Source organism: Ranitomeya imitator, chromosome 9 (genome assembly GCF_032444005.1).
Source record: "Ranitomeya imitator isolate aRanImi1 chromosome 9, aRanImi1.pri, whole genome shotgun sequence".
Classification (NCBI taxonomy): domain Eukaryota; kingdom Metazoa; phylum Chordata; class Amphibia; order Anura; family Dendrobatidae; genus Ranitomeya; species Ranitomeya imitator.
In genome coordinates, this window is record NC_091290.1 from 112,958,220 (window position 1) to 112,971,090 (window position 12,871).

The 12,871-nt window shown below is 38.8% G+C and overlaps 1 protein-coding gene across 1 annotated transcript in view; it reads left to right on the plus strand.

Annotated features, from left to right (window-relative positions):
• Window positions 1-12,599, plus strand: part of NKD1 (NKD inhibitor of WNT signaling pathway 1) — a 107,480-nt gene extending 94,881 nt beyond the window's left edge. The window contains exons 6-10 of the mRNA XM_069738479.1: window positions 783-878; window positions 3,066-3,213; window positions 4,827-4,899; window positions 8,912-9,042; window positions 11,724-12,599. Of these exons, the coding sequence (XP_069594580.1) occupies window positions 783-878; window positions 3,066-3,213; window positions 4,827-4,899; window positions 8,912-9,042; window positions 11,724-12,304 (1,029 nt within the window). The 3' untranslated portion in view covers window positions 12,305-12,599. The remainder of the gene's footprint in view (window positions 1-782; window positions 879-3,065; window positions 3,214-4,826; window positions 4,900-8,911; window positions 9,043-11,723) is intronic.
• Window positions 12,600-12,871: the final 272 nt, after the last annotated feature.

The window sequence follows — 12,871 nt, forward strand, 5'->3', positions numbered from 1 at the left end:
GCTCCGAGGGTGAAGGGGTTAAAGGGGTTGTCCGGGACTTTAAGCCAGCACCCTTGCTGATCACTCACTGTACAGTGGCCAGGAACTTCACATCTGCCACCTATTTAAATCAATAGAGAGTTGATGTGCGGTGCCAGACTGCGGGCACTATTCCATCGATGGAGCTGTGCTGTGTAGCTCTGAAACTGAGCAATTCCAGCGGACCCCTGAAACAACTGATCATCGGGGGTGCTGGGTGTTGCACCCCCCTGGATTAGGGTAGGCCATTAATGTAAAAATCCTGGACAATCCCTTTAGCATAAGCTCAAAAGGCATCCAGCACGTGGACAGAATGCAGCTAAAGCCGATGCCAGTACACCTTCCATCACTGCGCATGCGAAAGCTACTGCAGGAGCTGCCTTGTAGAACCAGTACTACATAACTCAAACCGGAACTCCTCCCCCTTGACTCTTTTTGGCCTTTTTTCCCCAGGTCATTTTTAGGGAGAGACTTCTAAGAAAGCTATTGCTATGACTCATAACACTATGTCTGCAGTTTACGGACATTTTATTTGATAACAGGATCCCTTCAAGTAAATGTTGTAGCTGACTACCCCATAGATGTCCTGTATTTATTTTTTTCCTTGATTTTTACATATATCATTTAATTTAATCTACAATTTAGAGATAACTGACTTTTCTATCATGAGATAAAATCTAAAGCATTCTATACCGCATATACTGTCTGACACATATATGGCATAAAATATTCAGACACTTGTGTAAATGTAAAATTTTTCTCAGGAACTTCAGTGTGATGTTTCTGTGGAAGAAGATAACCGCCAAGAGTGGACATTCACCTTGTATGACTTCGACAACAGCGGACGAGTAACAAGAGAGGTATATTCCCATAATTAGATTTTTATACTACCGGTATATGAAAAAAGGGAGAGAGTAGTGCTTTTTTGAGCTTAGTAGGTGCATATTAATATGATCATTGAAATAAATATCTCTCACCTTCTTGGTTGTGCAGGTAGGGCTAACAATTCCATATACGTCGTAAATAGTGATGAGCGAGTGTAGTCGTTGCTCGGGTCTTCCAGAGCGCGCTCGGGTGATCTCCGAGTATTTGTTAGTGTTCGAAGATTAAGTTTTCATTGCCGCAGCTGAATGATTTACAGCTATTAGCCAGGCTGAGTACATGTGGGGGTTGCCTGGTTGCTAGGGAATCCCCACATGTAATCAAGCTGTCTAGTAGCTGTAAATCATTCAGCTGCGGCCATGAAAACATACAGTAATCTCCGAACACTAACAAATACTCGGAGATCATCCAAGCGTGCTCGAGAAAACCCGAGCAACGAGTACACTCGCTCATCGCTAGTCGTAAACAATTGCAGATGGGTGCAGCCGGCCTGGTTGCTGTGGAAAAGTCTTGAGGGAGGGTTCCAGCAGAGGATAAGTAGGAGGAGAGAATCCAGGTGACGGGCGCTCTCGAAGGCAGCAAATGGATCATTGACTGTCCAACAAAAGAAAAAAATGAAGTGCACTTACCCGTATATGCTGGTCACAATACTTTATTCGGACATGGTACAAAAAGTGCAGGGAGGGATGTGAAAAAAGCGGACAACGATCGTTTCGTGCCTCAGCACTTCAACGGGTCTAAACCGATTGACTGTAATTGATAAAAATGTATTAAAAACACAACGTATTTCGGCTGTACCCAGCCTTCCTCAGGTGGGCACACCTGAGGAAGGCTGAGTACAGCTGAAACGCACTGTGCTTTTAATCAAAAATATGAATGATCCATTTTTTGCCTCTGGTCACCTGAATTCTCTCCTCCTGATAATGAAATTTTTGTAATCTGTAGGGAATGAGAATAAACCTTTTATAAATGTGATAGTTGGACTGGCACATGTTGCCCAACTCTACATCTAAATGGGATTGAAAGAAATGTGTTACTCTAGAGGTGCTAGACAGAATTCTTTTGGACTCATTTTTATCTAATATGATCATAATTGCATGGCGATGACGTCAGTATTCCACAAGTATGACTATATTGGCTTTCACAAAAGAGAATGGAGTGACTAAAAGGTCGTCAACATTTTTGCGTACAAGAATGCTGTCATGTATAATACTAATGACCCGAAGTGTGACCCTGTAATGTCAGTACTTCTGATGGTATAGTGTTCCCTACTGCCTATGACATGCCTCATTACTGGGTGACACATTCCATGACTATTGCCAAGTCAGAATGGGAAACACCCGCTTCTGATGGCTTTGATGAGCCGTTCACTCCTCTCTTTGTGAATACGTACAGATAACAGCTAGTCTTTAATATTCCTGTTGAAAAGAATTAGCTGAGTGTTTTCCTCCATTGACAGTCCAATTTATTTTGCTCTTGGGTTCTCTTTCTACAACTGACAGGCTGGCCTGTAATTATCCGCGGAGGAAATATGGCTAATCGGACCAAGATGAACTAATGTTTTGTGATCTATGAAGTTTTCTTAAAGTGCATGAGGTTTACCAGGCGTAGATCACCTTCACCCGCTGCTGACTTTATTAACCACTTGACCTTTTCGCTGTAGCATACTTGTCTCTTTAGTGTCTATGAAGTAAGAGTTTTTTTTAGGCTTCGAATTTGGAAACGTCTTTTTCTATCATGTGAACCTGCTAGGTTTTTCAGGAGGAAGTCGCTTCGGGAAACTTTGGTGTTTTTTATACCAGAAGCAGTTTTTTGTTTTTTTCCTGATTGCTTGTTCAATGATTTTTACGCTGGCACTTTTTGCAGCTTTTTCCAACATGTGCCATTTTTTTCCAGTTGTTTTTTTTAACTCCATTCAACAATGAAGAAATTGTTAGCAGTTTATCAAGCAAAGACGGCACCCGGGCATCTTCGTGGTATTGATACTTTTACTATTGACTTGCATTGTAAAGTATGCAGTGCCTTAAGAGCGGAAAATGCCTAAAGAATTGTCAGGTCACTTCTTTTAGCGCTTGGTGTTTTTGGATACCTGAAGTTCAAAAGACTGAACATCTTAGCTGCAATTATGTCTTTGCAGAATAACTCTTAACCCTTTTTTTATCTAGGACATTACAAGTTTACTACACACCATATATGAAGTATTTGATGCCTCAGTGAATCACTCCTCCAGCTCCAGTAAAACCCTTAGGGTCAAGCTGTCGGTAGCCCCAGATGCCACACTGAAGAAGAGGACGGTCTTACTGAATCACACAGGTGATGATTACCATTCACATATGTAGAACATAATACAAAAGAATTTGGGGGCCAATTATGTGATGTATTGGATAACATTAGATTTACCTTAAAGGGATTTTCCATTATTATTATTTTTATTATACATTTTTATAGCACCATTTATTCCATTGCCCTTTACATGTGAAAAGGGGGGCAAATATAGACAAATACATTAAACATGAGCAAAAAACAAGGCACACAGGTACAGAAGGAGAGAGAACCCTGCCCGTGAGGGCTCACAGTCTGCAGGGGATGGGTGAGGATACACTAGGAGAGGGTAAAGCTGGTTGTGCCGTGGTTCAGTAGGTTGAGGATCACTGCAGGCTGTAGGCTTGTCGGAAGAGGTGGGTCTTCAGGTTCTATTTGAAGGTTTCTATGGTAGGCAAGAGTCTGATCTGTTGGGGTAGAGAGTTCCAGAGTATGGGGGAAGCACGGGAGAAATCTTGGATGCGGTTGTGGGATGAGGCGATGAGAGGGGAGTAGAGAAGGAGGTCTTAAGAAGCATTGTCACTTACTTACCCACAGTATGATCGCTTGAGGTCCCAAAGTCCCCTATGATTGAAGCAGTAGAGTACCTACGTTTACATTACTCGGTTCACTTCTATGATATTGGGAGATGCTGTCAGTCCCTTAGAAGTGAATGAGTGTGAGCATAGAGAGGACGAATGAGTGACCACCAGAGGACACAGGGTTCCATGGAAATGATTCTGAGATCATACATTTGTCACCGAGTTGGCACGCATGTATTTATTGGGTAAACCCATTTAATTAAGCATGCACAAAATGAAACATGGACTTTAAAGAGAACCTGTCATGTGGTACTTGCAGTCCAATCTGTGGACAGTGCAGAGAAGGAGAAGCCAAGCAGAATGATATATAAACATTTCAGTAAAACTTGTAATTTATTCATTAGAATTCCCATTTTTGGTATAGTAGGCATTCCTACTGTTGATTGACAGTCTTCTCTGTATGACTGTGCATGGAGATAGCTGAGAAATCACTGACTAGGACCGCCCACTGGACTCATATAAACAAACACCTGGGATTTAATGAATAAAATTCACATTTTACTGAATTTATTCCCACAAAAAAAGGCATATCAGTTTGTTCAGCCCCTCCTGCTTTATAATATCCTGCCTGGAGAATAAAATAAACAGTGATTTTTGGCTGCTATGTTGCGAATTTTAGGTCTACAGATTACTTTAGGGTAGGTTCACAAAAGGAGGCTGGAAAATCAGATACGTTTTCCAAGTGGAATCCACTTCAGGCTTTTTTCTTGAAGTGTATTTTTGGATGGGGATTTTTCCACGTGGTGTGTCACAGCTTTTTGATTTGACAATTTTTGAGCCACAAGGAATCTGCTTTAAAAAAAAGTAGCATACCTTTTCTATTATTTTCTGCTGTTAGACTCTAAAAACCTTACCAGAAAACAAAACTGTCAAATAACTCGAAAAAGATTTCAAAGAGTATTTAAAGACGTTTTTGTTGTTGATTTTGGAACGGTTCCATTTCGAAATACTCAGGACGAAAATTCTCAGTGCCTTTTAAATTAAAACTATCCAACTAACGTCTGATGATTTGTGTAATTGCAGAGATACAAAATGGAAGACACAGAAGTGAGAGCAAAGTGAACGAAGATCTTAAGAAGCAGCGTAGTTCTTCAAGGTACGTTTTTCGGGGCTGCAATTTTTACTTACGTCCATGCAGTAATAAAAACATTAGAATACATGCATGTGTCTTGTTGAGAAGACGTGAGACATCAATGGCGCTATTCACCTAATGTTGAACTGCTAAAGAGTAATGATATCTTACTTAGCGCAGATTTATAGCATAACATATCTAGTAGTTTACTGAGATGAAAGTCAGGGTCCCGAGTTCCTCAGAGAATATTTATGTTGGCAGCAGCTGATGCCTTCAGATCCTTGTTGTCTTACATTCCAAGCATGGCTGTAGCTCTTGTGTCTGCACCGGGGTCTCTATGTGGAGAGACTCCCGGCGCTGGATTAGTCTTTCCTCTGTGATAAAAGTATCCTATGGCCTTCAGAAGCTAGAAGTAGACAGTCCTGGGATTTACTGTGTTCAAGATATATGGAAGGTGAAGGAAGATAAAAGGGAGTGTTATGTCTGAAAGTTAAAAAAAAATGTTACTCTGGGAAAAGTAAACGCATTGGGCACAGCTTTCAGATGATGTTCTAGGCGTACTCAACACAAGCCAGCTCTACCGAATAATTGGCATTCAGCGTAAGCGCGTAAGCTACAGTGACTGTCTTTGGTGCTACGGGGTAGAATCCTGTCTAATTATTAGACAGAGTAAATTTAGGCTACACCAACTAAAAATTTGGACGATTTACCGTAATTTAGCAAAGTGGTTCACGCTGTTTTATAATTTGGTTGCACTTTTAGACAGTTTACCGTTCCCACCACCTAATTTTGCACCAACAATTTGCACCAAAATTTCAATAGAGTTCTGGCACATCAACCAGGCATTTTTCTGTTTCCTTGTCCAATTTTTGGCTCCCTTTCTTCCAAGACCCATGGCTTTTTAATTTTTATTCCATTGACATAGCCGTATAAAGGCTTGCGTTTTGCAGGACAGGCTTTCGGTTTGAGCGGAGGATACCGCGTCCATCATTCCTTCCATTTGCGCCGGGTTCGGCCTTTTCTAAATTGACTCTCTACTAGAAGTGGGGTTTAACCCTTTTGTGACCCAAAAAACTTAAAATGCACTAAGAGAGGTACATTGATGAAGGTCTAATTTTGACCGAAACGTCTACTGCATGTACTGTCCTTAATTAATTAAATCTTCACTGCATTTCACTACGTGTGTGCCAAGTTTATCTCTAATAGGCTTTCGGTTTGAATGACGCTATTGATTTTACCATACGGTGTACTGGAAAATTAAATAAAAAATTGTGGGATAAAATTGTGAAAAAAAAATGCAATTACCATACACAATTTTTTCAGGGAGGGTTTTGTTTTTACATTGTGCATTGTGCAGTAAAAATAACCTGGCAATGTGGTTATCCAGGTCAGTACAATTATGATGGAATGAAACACATTTTTTTAATTTAAGTAGTGAAAAAAATGGGAAAATTGTAAAAAAAAAATGTGTTTGTGTCGCCATTTTCTGAGACGCAATTTATGTCAGTGGAGCCATGAGGACTTGTTTTCTTGGTGGCAAGGTGACATTTTTATTGACACTATTTGGAAATACATTTAATATCCTTTTAATCCATATTTTAGGGAGGTGTGGAGATAACAAAAAAGCAATTCTGGTTTTTAATTTAATTTCTCTGCGGCATTTACTATATGGGTTAACTAATGTTATATTTTGATAAATCAGGCTTTTGTGGAAGTGGCAATATTAAATATGCATATTTTTTAACTTTTTTTATTTTTAAAGAAGGGGAGGGTAAATATTTTTTTTCTTTGAAACTTGTTTTCCAATTTTTTCAATTTTTTAGTCCCCTTAAGGGAGCTTGAACCAGTGTTCGTCAGATCGCTTGCTCTGTAATCTGCAATTCAATTGTATTAAAGTACATAGACAAAATGAGGTTCTTCTGTAAAGCACTCCCACAAGTTGGGCTTCATAGGATGACAAAGATGGCAGACATTGGGGCCTTTAGCAGGCCCCCAGCTGCCATGAGAAACCATCAGACCTCCACATTTGCATTATGGGGGGCTACTGGAAGTCATGCACACTCGCATTGGTGATCACACAATTTAAATGCTCCTGTTAGCTATTGATAGCTGCACTTAAATTGTAAGCAGCATTCAACGCTGTCACAAGAAGATGTTGGATATGATATGCCAGGTATAATGCAGGCACAGCTGCTGAGCCTGCTCCATACACAGGGACTCGACATACCTGTACGTCATATGTCATGAAGGAATTAAAGCCAGTGATAAACCCCCTTCATTTTAAGCTTTGCAACTTTTCAATCCAGAACACGCTCTTTGTGAAGCCCGGAATATTGAATTTACATCAGTTTTGTCCTTTTTTTTTTTGTTGGGGGGGGGTGTTGCATTTTTCACTTGTGTTTTTAACATTACAAATCAAGTGACTCAATTATTCCTTTTAGAGGAAAAAAAATACAATGGAGATCTGGTGAAAAAAAAAACACTACAAACTGCCTGAAACAAAGAGACAAATAATATAAGTAAAGTGAAAAATAATGCAGTGTACATATTACATGTGCTGTTTCCCTGCTGACTCTCAGTAAACATCTGGCAGCAGTGTCTATGGAGCAAGAAAAACAGCAGAAAAGAAAACTATTATAAATTAGCCTTCTTTCACAAAAAAAGGCTAAACATATTGTAAATGCATTCTTAAGGCTCATTAAGACATCAGGGATTTCTAGTCACAAGTTTGGTGAAAAACACTTAAAAATCTCATGCGTGAAAAACTGTCTTCTGAATGAGGCCTTAACCTGATAAAATTCTCAATTACATCTTTAGACCAATGATCCATTCTGTTTTTTTATGGAAATCAAAGTCCAAGCATAGATTACAGACATGCACTGACATCAAAGTCCAAGCACAGATTAGAAAAATGAAGTGACATCAAAGTCCAAGCACAGATTAGAGAAATGCAGTGATATCAAAGTCCAAGCACAGATTATAGAAATGCAGCGACATCAAAGTCCAAGCACAGATTAGAGAAATGCAGTGACACCAAAGTCCAAGCACAGATTAGAGAAATGCAGTGACATCAAAGTCCAAGCACAGATTAGAGAAATACATTGACATCAAAGTTAAAGCACAAATTAGAGAAATGCAGTGACATCAAAGTCCAATCACAGATTAGAGAAATGCAGTGTCCTCAAAGTGCAAGCACAGATTAAAGAAAAGCAGTGATATCAAAGTCCAAGCACAGATTAGAGAAATGCAGTGACATCAAAGTCCAAGCACAGATTAGAGGAATACAGTGACAACAAAGTCCAAGCACAGATTAGAGAAATGCAGTAACATCAAAGTCCAAGCACAGATTAGAGAAATGCAGTGACCTCAAAGTCCAAGTACAGATCAGAGAAATGCAGTGACCTCAAAGTCCAAGCACAGATTAGAGAAATGCTGTCTGATAAGTTCAATTGACTACAGAAAAAATACTTTTCTCTACATTGTGAAGGACTTATATGAACACAATATGCATCAACACTTGCTGTGGATCCAGATTATTATGTCCTGCATTTCAGCAGAGTTATGTCTATTGCCAAGCCGATTGGGGAGGGGGAGATTGGAGGTATAGCCATTGACCTGATGGACGCTTGGCTGACATTGATCTAAGATGTATGGCCACTCCAACATTGGCTACATACGGCACTTGTGTTAAAGTGACCTAGGTGGGAATTTTTGATTCATACAGAATGGAAATAACTGCTGAGTCTACCGCTAGGTATTTAGGATTGCCGTAAGGAAATTTCAAAAACAGGGAGTCACATAGCAGCACAGTTATCTGATGAGTCTTCCATACAATGAATGTTATATGCTAATCAGGTGTGAGATACAATTCATTGTTTAAGGTAGAGTCCAAAAAAGAAATGATCAGACAACAGAATGCAAGAAAAAAAAATCCTGCAGCTTGTAAAAAATAATGTCTCTGCAGATGCTTTAATCTGTTTATAGATGTTCTGCGAGTGGTTCCCAGATGTATCCTGTTCTTTGTTATCTCCTGTAGACATAACCCAGCTGAAAATGAAACAGAACAGACAGAATGTCTCCGGCAGTGTGTGGATGAGAACATTGAACGAAGAAACCACTACTTGGATCTTGCTGGAATAGAAAACTACACATCAAAATTTGGACCAGGTGTGTATGGTTGAGATTTTACTGCCGGAAAATATGAAAGGAGCGGATGCGGGGAAATGGCTCACAAAGAGATCAATGATTTCTACTGCGTTAGGAAACATCCATAGAGCGGAGAAAGAAGGACAGTCTCTTTTCTCTTCAACCTCAGCACAATAAGGGAAACTAGTGAAAACCAGAATTTTCCATTGTATCAACTGTTATGGATACTGGAAAATTGGGCACAACATTTTTGAATGCTTTTGGTTTTGATTTTATTTTTTCTAAACACTTTCAAAAGAAAATGGAGACCAAACTTGTGAAATGTATTAAATTCACCACAATATTGAATACATTAATCAAATGTAATTATAGTGGATGCAGTTGCACTAAGACTGTGTAGCCTAGGGGGTCTAAAAGGACACTTTGGCCAATATAAGAAGACCAACACTGTTAAAGCCCCTAATAGAAGATTTCGCACCAGAGTCCATTAGCTTCAAGTTACGACACTGCCATTCAGGCATTTCATTCATGCCCTTCATCAGGCCAACAGTATTGGCAGTGATTGTGTGACAGCAGGGAGAAGCAGATAGTTTTTTTTAAAACAAAATGTAAAACTACACTGTATGACTACAAACTAAGGGACCTCCTAAGGCCTTGTTCACATAGTGTAGTTATGATGTCCTTTTTTTATTGTTTCTTTAATATAAAGGTGATTAATAATGACAAATGTTGATCTACACTTTATTTTTGGTGACCACCTTGTAATAGGTCTGCCCACTAGTACGTACAAGTGACCAAATAGGAAAATATAATTTAAAAAATTAAAAAGATATGAGAAAAAAAAAAATTCTGAAGTTTTTAAGTTTTGATTGTAGATGTTTTTACATATTAAACATTAACATTACATTTTTATATCAGCTACATGGACTACAGGGATATCAATGATAAAGTTATCATTGACTTCTATAGGACAGTATTTTAGGCTTGCTCTGTGATCTGTGCAGAGGTCATTGCGGAGGGAGAGGGGATCTGTGCTTTATGTACAACTGGAACTGGAAGAATTATCCTTTGCGTAGATTTCAGGATTTTTTTTATATAATTAGTAATATAAGCAAATTATCAACATTTTTAAAAAAGTGCCTACAACTTCATAGTACAGACCCTAACAGACTCATTGTGTCTCCATACAGGAGGGCCAGGTATGTGCATGTAGACTATGGGCTCATTTAGACGTTTGTTTTATTTCACTTTTGAGAAAAATTATCTTAGTTTCATTAAAATTGTCTCTTCAGAGGGGAAGAGGACAAGAATTCTAGTGCCACCTATAACGTAGAAATCCTACAAGTCAATATTGACTTTCTGACGAGCAGTATTTCTTGGATGAGAATAAAAGGTTTTCTGTCTTCATCTAATAGTCGAATGGTATCCAAGTGTGTCCGATTTTTTTCACGAACCCATAGACTGGCATTGCTGGTTTTGACCAATATAGGACACATCTCAGCCACCATTTTGCGTGGACCATTCGGTCCGCAAAAAAAATTGGACATATGAACAGCCCCATACACTATATTAGATGCGCATTCTAACTATGTAAACCACAGATTGAACTCGTGCGTGAAAATGGACACCTGAATGTGCCCGGTTTCTATTTCTGACAGTTTAGAATTATGAGCAATATAAGTAATTCACAATGTGGTCAGATACAGTTGGAAAAATATCAAAAGATACCTCTCATTTCACTAGCAGAATTTATGTAGCAAAATGTGCATTCAAAGAACTCAAACGTATCAAGAATTCGGAGTATTCAATTTTGTTGAAATAAGAGATACAATCTTTCGTGTTTTTAAAAAAAAAAGTTTTAACTTTCCAAATATCCTGTGAGTCGACTAACATATTTAATACAATAATTGTATTAAAAAAAAAATGGAGCAAACAAAATGACAAAAGCATTGTCGGTGATAAGTATACTTCTAGTGAAGATCGTGACTAGACCCAAAAGTCATTTTGAATCAAGTCAAACATTTTTCTTTTAAACTATTTTTTTTACTTAAAAGGATTTTCCCATCTGGGAAATTTATGACATAGGCAGGGTGCAAGGAGATTAATTTTTATGGGAGCTCCCAAAATTGCCGAACTGGACTGTATGGCAACCTCTTAATTCCTGACAACTCTTCATAGAGGCCCATTCTCAAAACAGGTAAGACTCCCAGTCCTGGCACCTGCATCTATCAGACATTTTTTTGCATCTCTTGTCAATATGCTATAAATGTCCCCAAATGGGACAACCCCTTTACCTATAAGATTATGAATAATTGTCCTATGCAGCAGATAAATCATCCATTAATTAGCACTCTTCATATTTTATGTAACAGTACCCCCTAGAGGCAATATTTATATGCTATGAGATACAAGTACTGCAAATTAAAGTACTTGTCCAGTAGATAAAAAATATTTCTCAAAGGTCTCAAATTAGCTAAGAAAACCTGACTGGCTGAGTAGGTGTTTCCAGTGTGTTGAGATTTGACTAGGAAAAAGAGACCAGTAGGGTAAACGTTGAATTGCTTTGGGTGAGTATCACTTCTTTTTTTCTTTATCTTTTATTTTTTACCATTCTGTGCCATTTCAAAAAAACATTTTTTTCTGTTATACTGTAGACAACCCATATCCAAGGCAAGAGCTAAGTTTTTTTTATTATTTCACAGGTTCTTCGGCAACAGCTGAAAAACCAGATCCACATTCAAGAGCTTCTAATCAAATGAGGTCTCGTTCTCATGAACCAGAAACTCTTCATCTACACCAGAGAAGGTCACAAGCGTTGGATACTGGACATTTCAGTCTATTAGATCCTTCTCATCCCAAAATGCTAGAGCTTCAGCAAAGGCAACGGGGTCAAGAATCCAACAAACACTCTGTAAGAAGTCCCAAAGCTTCAAATAAGAATGGAACAGCATTAAACAGTCAGCCAGGAAGGCCAACAAGGAGCAAACCCATCCATGGAGTGCAAATTCCTGTGACTTCCCCAACTGCGCTCATGGGCCAGAGCTATCCTTACCACCATTTACCACCTCAACAACCTCATAGGAAGAGCAAGCAGAAAACAAAGGAAGGCCACCAGATGTGCAAAGCGTTCCAGTCACCAATTAATGTAGTGGAAAAAGAGCATGTGAGGGATTTGCCAAGCATGCTATTGTATGATGGCCACAGCGGACACTTGATACAAAGACATGAGCACCATCATCACCATGAGCATCACCACCACTATCACCATTTCTACCAAACATAATATGGACCATTTATTACACACCCTGAGAAGAACTCCAGAATTGGGTGCCAGTTCTTAAAGGAAGTTGCTTTGTTAGAAACATACAAATTAATGGACGATATTATTGAACAATGGAAAAGTGGACCCCAAAACCCACTGGTGGAAAATGCTAACTATATTTTGAACACAACCAAGCACTACTTAGAATTTGGACCTGCCATGGAAGATTTGCATTAAGTGTTTTTTGGTCATCCAACACTCAGATTGTTTGCACAAACACCTTGAAGTAATAAGTCGATTCGGTTTTGGACACCAGAAAATAACAAAAATCCCCACAAACAGCACACTACCTCTAGTAATATTCTTAGTTTGACTTTAAGGCGGGTAGACCTAATAATTATGAACACATACAAGCCAAGTTTTCTTCACTTTTCCTAACTATCTAAATCTTTGGTAGTATTTATATGTACAGTAATTTTAAGTACCGTAGTTGTTTTCGACAGTTGACAGGTCGAAGAAGAACGTTGTGAGTCTCTCAGAATATTTGAGGAGTCGAAGAATAGTTTGTGTGGGTTAAAGAACCCCTGT